The sequence below is a fragment of the Idiotropiscis lumnitzeri genome, chromosome 16 (assembly GCF_059441095.1).
Source record: "Idiotropiscis lumnitzeri isolate Australia: NSW breed Sydney's pygmy pipehorse chromosome 16, RoL_Ilum_1.0, whole genome shotgun sequence".
In the NCBI taxonomy this organism is placed as follows: domain Eukaryota; kingdom Metazoa; phylum Chordata; class Actinopteri; order Syngnathiformes; family Syngnathidae; genus Idiotropiscis; species Idiotropiscis lumnitzeri.
The window spans coordinates 16,125,434-16,140,231 of record NC_142406.1 but is presented as its reverse complement, the minus strand read 5'-3'; the positions used below and the strand labels follow the sequence as shown (position 1 = coordinate 16,140,231).

General features: G+C 43.6%; 2 protein-coding genes across 7 annotated transcripts in view; both read right to left on the bottom strand.

The window, feature by feature from the left end:
• Positions 1 to 4,404, bottom strand: part of jarid2b (jumonji and AT-rich interaction domain containing 2b) — a 66,104-nt gene extending 61,700 nt beyond the window's left edge. For both annotated transcript variants that reach the window (XM_088319231.1, XM_088319233.1), the window contains exons 1-4: positions 4,338 to 4,404; positions 3,729 to 3,939; positions 3,080 to 3,184; positions 2,552 to 2,685 (exon numbers count right to left, since the gene is read on the bottom strand). The gene's annotated coding sequence lies outside the window, so the exon portion shown is untranslated. The remainder of the gene's footprint in view (positions 1 to 2,551; positions 2,686 to 3,079; positions 3,185 to 3,728; positions 3,940 to 4,337) is intronic.
• An 808-nt stretch (positions 4,405 to 5,212) lies between these two features.
• Positions 5,213 to 14,798, bottom strand: part of dtnbp1b (dystrobrevin binding protein 1b) — a 25,795-nt gene continuing 16,209 nt past the window's right edge. For 3 of the 5 annotated variants that reach the window (XM_088319415.1, XM_088319413.1, XM_088319416.1), the window contains 6 exons: positions 13,201 to 13,313; positions 11,115 to 11,184; positions 10,412 to 10,974; positions 7,270 to 7,416; positions 6,262 to 6,405; positions 5,213 to 6,171 (listed from right to left, as the gene is read on the bottom strand). In XM_088319415.1, the coding sequence (XP_088175541.1) occupies positions 5,933 to 6,171; positions 6,262 to 6,405; positions 7,270 to 7,416; positions 10,412 to 10,457 (576 nt within the window). In that variant the 5' untranslated portion in view covers positions 10,458 to 10,974; positions 11,115 to 11,184; positions 13,201 to 13,313 and the 3' untranslated portion in view covers positions 5,213 to 5,932. The other 2 variants (XM_088319417.1, XM_088319418.1) reach the window with 2 other exon arrangements.

The following is a 14,798-nucleotide window of genomic DNA, read 5'->3' as shown; positions in this document are numbered from 1 at the left end:
TCCTGAGTGAATTTAGTACAATTTTTGGCAAAATAAATGAATTGAAGACAGCAATTTTCCTTCCAAAATCAAGGAAATCCTCAAATAGCCTCTATTGATTACGTTTTAAACTCGTCAATTTTTCAAATAGAATTCAGCACCAAAAACAAAAAACTAAAAAAATGTTAAGACTATTTTTGTTTGTCTTTTCACAGAATTAAATGAAACCCAAAACTACTCTTTGCCTCCAAATTATAGCGCGTGAAATTGTTTAGCACTAATTGTTCGCAGCAACATGCTAATCGTTGCACAAACGTATACAAAAGCAGCGGCCACCTGTGCAAATAGCCGCGCAGCAGCAACGCGGGTTCGAAAGCGCCGCTAACATATTAGCGGCGAGCTAGCGCAGCGCCGAAAGATTACACGTGTCGCAAATGTACGCGACATACATTTTTACATGAGTTCACCTGACCGCCTGGCGCCTTTCAAGGTTGCTCGCCGCGTTTAAGCAGAATTAATTAGGCCAATGTCTTACGGGGTTAATCATTTTCACCTCTCCCGCGCGCGCTTGCCGTGTTTGCCTTGAACACACACACGCGTCGTTCTCTGCCGTTTATCTCGGATGAATCCTTGAAGCAACTTTTGCGTGATTTAGGGCGCGGAGTGGCGGGTGGTCGACAGGCGGCACAGGTTAAGTTGATTCATTAACACGCGAGCGGCTTCATTAGCTGAGAGCCACTTTCATCCAGATGCATTTCCTCGCGGGGACGACGACGCTGACAAAATGTTTCGGGCGCGACTCGTAATATTTGCCGCCACCGCAACTTTCTTGGGGGCATCAAAACCAAAAACAATCAGATAAAAAGAAAGGCGCTTGCCAATCTTTTTTTTTTTTTAATTATTTATTTATTTATTTTGTCTGTGTTTCCATTCCCGCTGACTTTCCTTGTTTCCTTCCCTGCCGGTTGCGAGGGCCGACCGTTAAAAATCAATCCTGCTTGCTTGCTTTCCATTTTTCGTGCGTGAATGGAAGAGCAGCGCTTCGCCGTGCGGGCGTGCAAAGGGAAGGCCGGCTTTGCATAGCTGGCAGGGTTTCCATGGCGATGATGCTAGTTAGCTACCTAGCACTCGAGAGGCCCCAGAGGAGAGTGACAAACAATACAAGAGGGCGGAGAGCTCAGCAGCCGAACGGCATTAAGGACATTTTTCACACTTATTATACTAATGCGCGCGTGTGTGTGTGTGTGTGTGTGTTAAGAGTGTGTGTTAAGGCTGCAGCTTGCAAGTCACAAATACTCAAACGCGGAGCTTGGGGGTGCAAATTATTTCATTATTTAATGTAGCAAGACGTGAAATAAAATGGCGGCAAAACAGCAGTCAGACTTTCACGGGACTTTTAATTCACAGCAATTTTTTTTTCTGTTTGTAGTTGCTTTTTTGAATTGCTTCATCGTGTCAAGTGAGAAATTTTTTTTAGAATCAATAAATGATTTTTTTTTAAACTAGGAATTTAAAAAAAATCTATTATCCACAAATCATTCATTTTCTTCATCAAAATGCATCCCACATACCTCAAAAATATTTGACATACTAACAATGAATATTTTTCATTATTCATATTTTATAGATTATTATAAAGATATGAATACATATTTCATTCTTTCCAATCTAATAAATTGAAATGTATACCTAAAAATGCAATTTTCTTGTCCTCCAATGTCATGGAATTAGTCCAAACTCCGCTAACTTTGCTGCCCAATATGGAATATCATCTTTCAGAACTCTTCAATGGCGTGTTCCCTCCACACGGAATCTTCTTGGCAGCGTTTCCATTCTTTTCCTTGATTGTGTCAGAGGTCCTAATTTGTTTTTTGTTTTTTATCGCGCTAATACCGTGTGCCCCCTCGGCCAGGGGAAGGCGCAAAGGTCAGAGTTCAGAGTGCAAAGGGCGAGCTCTTATCGCCGTGGTAACACCGCAGCGGCGGAGAGAGGCAACGACAACATCGGGAGGACTGCTTGGGACTTGACAGCGGCTCGAAAAGTGGCCATACCCTCCCCGTTGGAATGTAATTATTTTTTTGGGGGGAGAAATGAAAATGAGACCATTTCAAAACCTTTTTTCACGTCATGTGACCTTAAACCCGTATAATTAAATTGGGGAACAAAGCAACGAAATCTCATCAAGAGGACAAGTAAAAACGCGGTATATAATGTATTTGCATAAGTGTGCACACCCGCTTGTAACTGTGGTGCATTCTGTGCCCCCACAAAAAAAGAAAAAAATGCAAATTGCCTCTGATTAACCTCAAATAAACTTCAGCAGTTCTAGTACGCTTTTCCTGACTGGTGTAGTATTCATAATCGCCTCCACCTTAACTATTTTTATGAATAAGGCCGGAGGGTCGAGGCCGGAAAGGTACAGACATCGCGGCCAGAGGATCGGGGGATTGATGGTCAAAAAAGGGTCAAGTGCCCAGCTCTGCTTTTTATGTTCACGTTCCAATTCCATATGCTACGACAAAGTACGTTTCATCGCTGCCTTGGGGCTTGAAACTCAACTTTGGTATCTTACCCTTTTGCCGGCACGACGTAGAACAACAACACCGTCCTCCACCTTCGCCCCTGGGGTCTTTATCATCCATCACCGACATCCTCGCAAGCCCACCGCAGGCCGAGGGAGGGAGTGTGTGGGGGAGAAAAAAAAATCTGCAAAGAAAGGAGTGATTGCTTCAACAGAGCGATTCACGCTCGCACACCAGGAGAGCTCAATAAATGTAGTTAGTTCTAAAATAGAAAAAGAAAAAAAACTTTAGAAAGATGCAGTTAGTTTGTTCTGCACATTTTTTTTTGGGACTCAAGGAGGCAGACTCCCTGTCCACAGCCCACGCCGCCGTCGTTTTAGCGCTCCGCGATGATGTCACCACTGACATGAGACGACCGTACATGATGTCAAAAACTCTCAGAATGGAACAAGTGTGTTCATTCAAGGTTGTACCGGCATCTTCTCCATGAGCCAATGCTATCAAAGCCGTTGCATGCCCCTGCGTCGCCACGGCAACCACACACACACACACATACACACACAATAGAACGTGCAGACCTTGAGTCGAGATGAAGCCGATGACAGGCAGTCCATTGACGTTGGAGGACTTTGCTTCCGTGCTTTGTGAGAATCGAACAGCGGAGACTCCATTCTTCGGAACACCTTTGTTTAAAAAAAAAACACACCTTGTAAAAGTTGAGTTTGTGCTGCATGCATCATTTGACAAGAAGGCACATTGACCGATGATGTGGAACGCGAATTAAAAGTTCATTTTGTCTTCTTGTGTTCTTAACATGTTTGCAGCGGCGTATTTTATGACATCATTGGCCAATTATTTCAACAGAAATATATTTGCTACCAGTTTGAAGTTTGGACCCCGTTTCAAATTGTTTTATTATCGTAACGAAATGTCATTATTCCATATACAATTCGAGTCATCTAACCCTTCTCAAAACAAGAACAAAAACAAGTTTGCTGCTCTTTTTCAAACAAAATTCATCACAAGCGCAAAATGTTTGCCGATGTGATACTTGAAATGGACATCAGACTTTATTAGTGACGGTATCCGCTTGTCTAACATGTCCTCCGCCAGACTCGTTAATGTTTAATGCTCACTCAGGAAGCAGACAGACCCCGCCGCAATTGGCCTCACACGCACACGCTCCAAACCCCTCCTGCATCCCCTTGGCAACGCCATCCTCATTACCAGCCTGAGAGTTGACCTTTGACCCCTCGCGAGACCAGATGGCCGGTGTTTTCCTTGAGAGGGCCAAGCGGGACCCCGGCGAGCAGGCCGGAGTGGCCGCTCGAGTGCTGCCGAATCCCGAGCGGGCTTGGAGGGCTCTCGGCATCAAAAGCGGTCCGGCCAGGGAAGTGTGCAATTGAAGCAAAGCAGACAAGATGTCATCAACGTGCCACTGTGGGAAACATAAAACATTGTGAAGGGAGGCGAGGGATGAAAGGCAGAGATTTTACCCCCCTGCCGACCCACGAGCTGACTTTTATGTGGCAATGGCAGCCAATAGTGTCCAACTATCAAAATGTCACTCACATGATAACTGTACAGTACGAATGCTGTATCGACAATACAGATACCACACCACACTGTAACACTTTTTTAACGAAATACATAAGTTATTTGGTTAAAAAAACGTGACGTTTACTGTTGCATTCAGCAAACGAAAACAAAGCAATTTCGTCTGGTCTGGGTTATTTGTGGAGTCTTTTTCGTGTCAAACATCGATTAAATGAATGAGTTAGCTACCAGCTACTAGCTAGCACTTGTAAAAATAATAAAATATTGACGATAGCATACCGAATATGAACTAAGCACGGAGTGGCGTCGGAAACGTTTGGCGCAGTGCATTGTGGGGTACGTGACGTCACATCCGCAGCGCAATCGAGAAGTCCAACTTTGCGCGTTTTAACGTACTACAAAGCACACTTTCTCGTTCAGAAGTGAAGATAACGAACAAAATATTTTATTCACAGATGAGTGCCATTCGTTGTGAAATTTGATCAATATAATAATTATATACAATATATAATAGGTAAATATCCTATTCTAACATGTTTCCAAAATGAGCTGAACACCCAGGTCATTGGGTACATGTCTTAGCTGTTTTGTTTTAATTGTATTCATTTATTATTTATTTTGGGTGGAAGCCTTGAGAAGATCATTACAGAACATACGCGGTGCGCTGTCGCCATCTTGTGGGCAATATGAGAAACGCAGTCGATGAAAACTTCCGGGAATCCCAAAAATATTTTGGATTTACCGTTTTTTTCCCATTTGCGTCCCATGCTATATTCTATTTTCGTTTCAGACATGAAAAAAAATCAAAAATCAAACTGTTATTAAACTTTTTCGTATTCATTCTGGACAACAAAAAGACACATTTGAGCTGCATTTCAATTGACGTGTTTTCTCTATTATAATCAACGCGCAAAAAGCATTGACGAAGAAAACAGTTTAAACCAAATTAGCGACACACACATCCACAAAAACTGTTCTGTATTTTTATATACACTTGAATTGGCATTCACGTGTATATAATAAAATATACAGCATAAACGCAAAAACCTAATGATTTATTTTTTTATATGTGATGTTTACAGGCAACAACAATTAGGATTCATGGAAGTTGGGACAAACTGAGTGTCCTTGAACACACCACGATCACAACATAATGTCTTCAAGTGACCTTTTATTTCACTCTTCTCTGCAGATAAACAACGTACACGACACAAAAAAGAAATCGACACACGCCCACACACGCGCACAGACACACGCGCACACACACGTACGGCACACTCAAATCGTCTGCAACTCTTCGGTCAGGATTCACAACTTTTGGGATGCATGATTAGATTTGCTCAACATGGAGAATGCGGAAGTTATCGGTCAGGTGCGGAAGTTATCGGTCAGGTTGAAACGCAGAAGCTCAAGAAAAAGCAAAAATAGCAAAAGGTAAAGTCCACTTCCTCTTCTATGGTTGTCATCAGATTTTTCCTTGGCGATGTCGACAATGACAAAGCTGAAGAAACCCCCCCACCCAAAAAAAAAAAAAAGTTTCATGTGGTGCTTTTATGGATGTTTTCAGCACTTTTTGTTCTTGGGAATCCAAATCATACCACATCACGTGGACCTGAGCGCAGTTGTTGTGCTGATCATAATAGGTTGCCATGGATTCAGTGGAAGAGCGGTCGCCTCCCAACCCAGAGGTCATGGATTCGATCCCCGGCGCTTGTGCGCATGTCCAAGTGCCCTTGAGCAAGATACTGAACCCGCCGTTGCTCCTGATGCTGCGTCATCAGGAGGTCAGTGTGAAGTGCCTTCATAGGTGGAAAAGTGAAAGATAATTTGCTCTTTAAGGCATGCGGCAGTGGGTGGTCTCCCTCCCCCAACACTCAAATCTTGGGAGTCCCGCCTTGGTGCTCGGGCGTCAGCACCGGCGGGGGCGCCCGCTTCCTCCTCCTCCTTCTGATGGTCTTCCTGGCCCCTTCCTCGTCCTTGTTCTCCTCGTCCTCTTCTTCCTCGCCGTCATCATCCTCGTCGCCGTCACGGGCGCACGCCGACGACAGCTTATGGCGCAGCTCGGCCTGAGTGGGAACCGCGAGGCTGATCTCGGCGCTCAAAGACTCTGGACCTGCGAGACCAACACAAAAAAAAAAAAGTCCAAATATACTTTGCGTTTGCATGTGAAGCTGGGCTTGTCGTGCCGTTCTAAAGTCGGCACCTGCGACGGGCGAGGCGGCGCTGTTGTCCTCTGCGCCCGAGTACAGGAAGACGTCGAGCGCCTCGTGGTCCGACATGTCCATTAGGTCCATCTGCTCCAGCATGTCCACGTTGACCTCCATGGACGACATGCTGCCTATTGGCCCTGCGACCCCCCCAAAAAAATGTCAACAGCAAGAAGACGGCACCAAGCAGATTGGAGTGCAGCGGGCTTCCACCAGGGGGCGGCAAGCAGCAGGCAAAGCAAGGCAAGGCTGAAGCAAACTTCAGCTTTTGCAACATTTGCACAAACATGAATGTTGCACGTGACGTTTCCGGAACATTCCAAAATTTATTTTTTTTTATTTTTGTTATTGATGATGATGATCAAAGGTGGCTCAGGGTTTGACAGTAGAATTTTTAAACTATGATTAGGCTTTCCAAGCAGGGTTTCAAAGTAGGATATCAAACTCGGACTCGGGTGTTTCAAAAATGGGGTAGGGTTTGAAAGAAGGGTTTCAAAATTTGATTAGGGTTTCAAAGTAGGGTTTTAAACTCGGGTTAGGGTTTTAAATTCGGGTTTCCCCCTGAATTGGCCAAATGGCAGCTTGGAACCAGACAAAGACAAAATTTGTGTGTTGTGGGGGGGGGGGGGGGGCGAGAGACAAGCGGAGCAGACGATTGGCCGGTGCAGACATTGCGAGATCACGTCATTGGCTACCGTACCTCGAAGAAGCCAGGAAGGCGGAGGAGGGTCGCCGTTTGGGGGGGGGCGGGGGGAATACGGGCAGCACAAGAAAGAAGAAGAGGACAATTTCAGCTTGAGTGACATCGGCATGCGAGGAGAAGTCCATGTCCATTGTCATCGTTCGGGATTTCTTGACATATTTAACAGATGTTTGAATTTTTTTTTTTTCAACTGCAAGCGAACGTTACATCTCATATGACATGAAATATTGCAAGATTTGAGGTCCGATTGGACTTGGACCGTTATTGCGCCACACTTGGATGACTTGCGATGGCAACTCACCTCTCCTCTCGGCGATCTGAAGGTAACCGGTGGACAGGTACTGCTCCACGTCCTGCTGGAAGGCTTCCTCCAGCAACTTGTGGCGCTCCTTCAGCTTCAGCTGCCCGCCGCCGCCGCCGGAGAACTCGGGATCGTTATCCACCTCCACTGCAAACGCAGCACAAAAACGTTACGTGCTGGACTGTGATCGGGCGAGAAAACGTCTGAGGTTTCAGAGGTGATTCAAGATTATGTTTTTGTTTCGATTTTAGAGTTTTCAGAAATTATTTTCATCTGGATGCCACTCAACATGTTTATAGCATTTTATTTGTTGTATTTATGTTGTATTTTTCTATTTTTGGGTTCATTTAACAATTTCAAGACATTTTTATTTTTTATTTTATTTTTAAATTATATTGTTTTTATTTAGTATTTATTTTTTAATTATTGTTGCTCTTTTTTTATTTTTCCATTTTAGTATTTATTTAAATTTGTATTTATTGTTTGAAATTATTTTTAATTATTATTAATTTATTTATTTTAATTATTATTATTAATTGATTAATTACTTAATTAAAATATATATATATATTTTTTTTTTTTAAATATTCGCGTTTGTTCCGTTCAATTTCTGTCCAAATAAAACGTGACTGCAAAGCAACCAATTGCCAAGATCACCTCGCTTCAATTTTCAAGCGCGGTGTGTTTCGACAGTTGGCTTTGCCGGCAGTCTGGCAACAATCGTGGCGTGAGGTCACATCCTCCCTCCCGTCTTCTGTTGATGCGATGATCGCTCCATTGTGCTCCTTCTGCAAGACAAAGGTCGCTCTCGTCCAAAGTGCACTTTTGCTTCCCTTCGCTTCTTTGCTCCATCTGATTGTGCGCGAGCGCTCGTCGCACATCTGCGAAGCACTATAAAGACAAAACCCCGCCGGCTAAATATGAGCAAACGCTAAAAATAGAAGCCCCCCCCCCTGGAGTGGCGAGAAGATGCGGCGGGCGGCACAGGATGTGGCTGAGCTGACGACGCCGACGAGGAGCATGAGGAGGATGAAGAAAGTGCAAAGAGGGATTAGAAAGCGCAAGTTGGTGGCAGGTGCTTTCATCAGGAAAGACGAGAAGAAGATCATCAGAAATGAGCTGCGACATTTTTTTTTGTTGTTTTTTTTAATCCTTAAACTTAAACAAGGGCTTCTGCCTTGACAATCACGCCATAATTTTACGGTTTGAAAATTTATTTTTAAATTTTTTTATGACTTAATTGTCCAGTTCAGAAGCGTCTCTGTATTTTTGGTTGGTGGTTTACGTGTGTGTGTGTGTGTACGTGTGTGTGTGTGCGCGGGTGTGCGCGTGTGTGTGGGTATGGCGTTGCACCTGCGTTTGAAACGCGACAGGATCAACAAAATGACACGGCAGCCTGCCTTCAATCTGTCACTTCCTGTGTGTAGTTCGGTGTTTGTCCTCGCGCACTCAAACACGCACACACATCCCATCTGCTATTTGTCGCCATAGAAACGGTGGCGGCGGCTGGAGAGGAAGTGGCGCCTTGGAGCGCCATCCAGGCCCTTAAGTGTCCCGTTGCAGCTTAACAGACGCGAGCGCCTCGTCGGACGGGTGGCAAAGCGTTCGCTCGGCGACCAATCGCTTGCGGCAATCAGATCGAGTTTTGAAGCAACGATTTAATTGACGTGCTTTCGCGATCATCTTCTTTTCACGCGCTTGCCGTTGAGTTGTGTTTGAGGTTCGGGTCGGGTCGGAGTGCGGTTTTGATTGTGGTTCGAGTTAGGTTTGAGCGGTCGTCGTGGTTTTGGTTTGCGTATCGGGTCTATTGAACGCGGACGAGTCGGAGTCACCTCGGGTTAATTTCGTCGGTTCCTCTCATGGGCAAAACTAAAAATAGAAAACTGATTTTGTCTGTGACGAGACGCCAACACCGGCGAGTGATGCGGGACCAATTTGCCATCGTGAACGCGAGGGGGGGGGGGGGGGGGGGTCCTCAGAGACTGTCTTTTATGTTTTGGAATCTGCAGCCCAGAATATCGTTTGGGGACGACGCCAACAACGTAAACGAGCAAGGTCTTCTGTTCACTTTTTGGCGGCTACTTGATCACATGACCACCTCGGCCCTGGCGAGGCCAAGCGAGGGATGGTGGGGGCAAATAACTCGATGGCGGCGGGAGGAGAGGGAAAGGAGAGGGGGGGGATGAACGCCTGGAGGATGAGAAGGGGGGGGGGGGGTCTTGTAATAATGGAAGCCATAAAAGGGCCATTCCATCAAGCCTGCACACCCCGCCCCTCCCCCCCCCCACTACGATCGTGTGTGTGCGTGAGGATGATGAGTCACATCATGTTATCAATCACCCACTTTTCAGCACACAACTTTGTGTGTGTGTTGCTGAAGGCCACAATGAAGCAGCACACACACGATGGCAGTTACACTTTGCAGCGACATCAAATTGAAGACGCTCGTCGTCATGCACGCACGCACACAAGACGTGCGATAGGTTAAAAAAGGACAAATCAATCCAATTTAATTGACGAGCCCGCGCAGTCTTCAACATGTTTGAAGAAAAGCGCTAAAAACAATTTGGCGAGTGAAGGCGTTCCGAATGTTTATCATTTCAATTTTTTGGTGGGCGTGGCTAAAAATGCGAGTCGAAAAACTGTGCCACAACGCGAGTGTCGTCGTGGTTACGCGTCTCGATTGCGATTTACTGAGTAAGCCTCATTTCTTGTGTATAATACGCATTTGTTTACGTTCCTAAGCGAGGGTGAAGAAAAACGAGCAAAACGTGTCACGTGTTGTACTCGAATCTTACAAACGAATTTTGCAAAACTGAATTTTTGCTGCTTAGCGGAAAGCTCTGCACTCACACTTACACACACAAAAAAAAAAAATCCAGATTGAAATCAACCAAGCAGACTTTTTCATCAAGTCTCGATTCCTGCTCTATGGTTAGCGTCACACGTCCACTTTTTAAAGGTCAAATTATTTGAGGGAAATTTTTTTTTACCATTCGAGTTGTTTGACTTTTGAAATCCGGCGACGACAACCCACTACTACGGCACACCAGGTGTATATGTTCACCTCTGCACCCCTCCCCCCTACACACACACACACATTTCCTCTTAAAAAAAAATAAAAAGTGTCAAATTGGCTTACACGAGTTCCTCTGGCTGCCGTCGGCCGCAGCAGGCGTGGTGGACATTCTGGATGCCGATTTGTTTTTTTCCCTCCTTGAGACAAGATGGTCCTCCGCAGCCCCCTCCAAAAAAAAAAGACGCTACACCAGCCCGCCACGCATCCTCACGCTCACTCCGTCGTTAGCGTGCATCATTTTCTGGCTTTTGACGTCCGGGAGAGGAGATACTGCGCCGGCGTGGAGTCGAGGCGAGGCGAGGCGAGGCGCGTATGACGAGAGTGAGAAAGAGGAGTGGAGAGGAGAGCTATGAGGGAGGAGGAAGCGTGGATGCTGATGTGTGCGCGTGTGCGAGATCAGTGAACGGAGGTGAAAAGGTGCAGAAAGGAATGAAAACGGTGTGTGAGATAATCCGACTCATCAGCGTGATGCTGAGAAGAGCAGCACGTGCGCGTCCCTCGCTGGAAGCTCCTCCTCCTTCCCGACTGACTGATGGGAAACATTAAAGCCTCATTTGCTCCCGCCGCGTACGGCGCATTGACGACGGAAACGTGCCGCCGCCGCCGCCGCCGAGGGTGGAATTGATCTGAAGACGCACGGGCAAAATGACATCATTAACCGCAAGGACGGGGGAGTGAGAAAAGTTGTCGTCGTGAAATAAAGCGCTTCCGTGACATTTAGCGACACTTTCTGGTCCAAGTTCAACTTCAAGTGCACGTCGTTTACCTTCAACTGCGTGTTTGTCCACCCATCCGTCATCTCTTCTGCTCCGCGAGGATGCCGGAGCCCATCCCAGCTGTCTCCGGGTAGAAATCGGGGTACACCCCGGACCGGTCGCCAGCCAATCGCAGGGCACACAAAGGGAATCAAAGAAAAATTTGGCACTCACGCCTCGGCACAATTTAGAACCTTCAATCAACCTGCCATGCGTGTTTTTTAGGAATGTGGGAGGAAGGCGGAATACCCGCAGAAAAGCCACGCAGGCATGGGAAGAACATGCAAATTCCACACAGGAGGGCTGGAGCCCCGAATCGAAACCTTGCACCGGTCATATAAGAGATTATTACTATTTAGCATCTTTCATAAAATATTGCCGATGTTTGGACTTTGACCACTGTTGCACCCCAAAAAAATGTGTCTACATTTATTATCACTGCTAGAATTGAAGAGATGCTGCAACTGATGGATGTCATCTATTCCCTTTTAAACAAATGCCCAACCCGTTTCGCTCCCCTCGTCGCAAAAAGCGCAAAGTGTGCCGAACAGAAGGCAGGCAGGCCTCGGCGGATGAAAGCGGCCGAGCTGAGCCGAGGGAGCTGTCAGATGAGAGTCATGTTTAAAATAAAGAAAGGAAGAATGCGGTTGCCTAGGCGACGGGCAGCATGCGTGAGGGCTTTACGTAATCTTTTGCGTGGATGCAAAAGCTGCGGGCCACGTGCAAACTTTTCAACTCTTTTGTATGAGACGACAGCGACGAGATGCGCGGCGACAACTCGGCCTTTGCTGAGTCACCACTTCACGCTCACGCTTTGCAGGCAGGCAGAAAAGCAGACAAAATGGCAAGAGCATCTTCGTTTGCGCAGAATTAAAAAAAAAAAAAGTGCTTTGCGCTTCATTGTATTCATCTATTGTGATTTTTGAAAGAAAAAAAAAAGACCGGTGTGGTTGAAAATTCTACATCATAAAATACAAAATTGTATAAAAAAAATCAATTCATTATATTCTATGAATCCAATTTAGTTTCAACTGAAAGGTGTTTTGGAATGAAAATAAATACAAAAAAAAACTGAACTGATTTGTTTTTAAAATTAAATATTGATCTGTATTGCATTCACATTAGAGTTTTTCCAAGTAAATTATTTTCTGTTTTGTTTTATAGATTTTGTTGCTGAAAAAAAAGTTGGTTGAAATTTCCAGTTTTTGGAATATTTTTCTCTGCCTTTCTGAGAGTAAAAAAAAAGAATATTAACAAAACAGCAAAGAAATATTCCCCAAGAATTATAACAAATATTGCATAAGTGAGAAAAATAATTACTATGAAAAACTGAAACTAGTAAAAATATTGAAAAAAAAAACCTCAAAATAAAATACGAAAAAAAAACATGTTTTCATGTAAATGCAATACGCTTCCACAATATTGTTGAAATATATTTAATCAAAAAGATATTATAATATTAATATTAAATTGCATCATATTAATAACTCGCTTCAATGCATATTGAAGATATATTATACTAATTGATTTTTTTAAACAAAAGGTCATTTAAATAATTATTTTCTATTTATTTTATTTTATGTGCTTTTAAATCAATTATTTATTTTTTGATTGTCACTTTAAAAAAATCATTTGAAGATCTTTTTTTTGTTTTTAAATCCTCCCACAAGCTGCCTGGGATTGTTCCTTTCCATGGTGTCCACTTGTCTCTGCCCTTTTCCACGCTGACCCAAACTTGTTGCCTGGCAACGCAGCCGACTGAGACTGCATCTAGCACCCAACACACCGCCTCTCGGTAAACATTACTTTTCACTCCACTTTTGCTACTCTTGCTCATATTTGGAATTCCTTTGCACTCTTCTTTAACCCCTCAACGGGTATCCAATCATTTCAAACAAAATTTTTGTTTCCCAAAAGATGCTAAATTAAATAAAGAAAGTTAATTTGAGGAGAGCACAAGCAAATGGAATTTGAATGGTATGAATGGAATCAGCGACAACAGGCATGCAACGGCCATATTCTTATGAAACACGAGTCTGAATTTCTAAACACAAAACACAAGTTTGCTTCCCTTTACGCCCACTCCGTTGGACTGACCTTTCCGTGCGGCGAGTGTGCATCACTTCAGCTCACGTGTGAAATTCACAAAAGCAGTTGTCGTTGAAGCACAGATGAATGTTGCTCTTTGCACATTTGTACACCGTCTGGCCCTAACGATTGGACAAAGACGCCGTAAGAAGAAATCACATTTGACATTTTTATCAATTCAATGCGTACACAGTAACATCCAAAAATGTCACAAAGACGCTGAAAATGTACACACACTTATTTTCACCACATTTCGGAGTGTATTATGTGAAGGCTTAGTTTTTGGGTGACCCCCGTTTAAAAGAAAATCAGTCTGCTAAAAACTATCAGCATGAATGTCGCGCCAAAAAATATGGCAAAAACATCTCCATTGAATTTATAATTTAAAACAAATGGTAATGTTTTCCTTTTTTATATATTTTTTAAAACAGTTTCATCTTCAAATCATGTATAAAACATTTTTTTCTATATTACACTCATACTTTTTATTTTTTTTGTAATAAAATAATTTGACCGTCAAAAAAGTGTGAAATATTCAAGATTCGTCTTGTTTTTGTTAGCAGGACTGAAATGGATCACTGCTGCACTCTAGTGGCTGAAAGTGGCAATGCAAGTTCATTTGACCTCAGACGTTTGCAGACGACTCCATTTCATTTTATTGCTTTGCTGTATCAAATTGTAATTTTCAAAACATTTTATTCAAACAAACTAGATTGGCCCACGTTACAAGCCGAGCAAGCAGCAAATCGCTTCTAAGTGAAACAAATCGCATCATTTACTCTAAAAATAGGCCTCATTTCCCATTGCTCATGTATGAAATGAAATATTTCACAACCGTGGGGGGGGTGAGGCATGAATAAGAGATGTGACAGAAAACAACGACAAGATCAATTAAAGCTAAACAGACTAGACTGAGATTTTGTCAAGGAGCAGCCGGGAATTCAAAACAAAATGGCCACTCACCTCTTTGATTGGGTCCTTGAGACCATTTTTTTTTTTTTAATTCCAGGTGGCACTTTTACAACAGCTGCTCAGCATTGACAAAAAAAAAAAAAAAAAAACTATGGCCTCATATCTCAATTGTCGTCCTAATTTCCTGCTCCATTTCTCCCGAATGCTCATCCAGTCATGAAAGTAGCCGCCTTGGAGGAAAAAATAAATAAAATCCATTTGAATACATATGCAGACACAGCACATGTCCGCTTAACCGGTCAGCATCTCGCGGTGGTAGAGAGGCGAGAGTCTTTCCATCTCAGCCAGCGTGTCGAGGAAACCATGTTTGCCGGAAAGATGTCGCTGAAGACAACGCAGGCGAGGTGAGTGACGCTCCAAAAGTTTGGGACTTTGAACAAGTGTATTTTTTTTTTTTTATAAAGATAAAAAATAAAATAATAAAAATCATTTTTTGAGTGAACAAAAATGTCATTTCAAGTTTGACGGGCATAACTTGTTTCAAGAGAAAATGTAGTTTTTTTTTGTTTTTTTGCAATGTTTTTTGGGAGGATTTGGTGAACAAAAAAAGTCTATGAGAATAATATATTTTTTTTGTCAAGAACAAAATACTTTAGACCTTTTAGTTTCATAGAACATGTCATGAAATGAAGCAT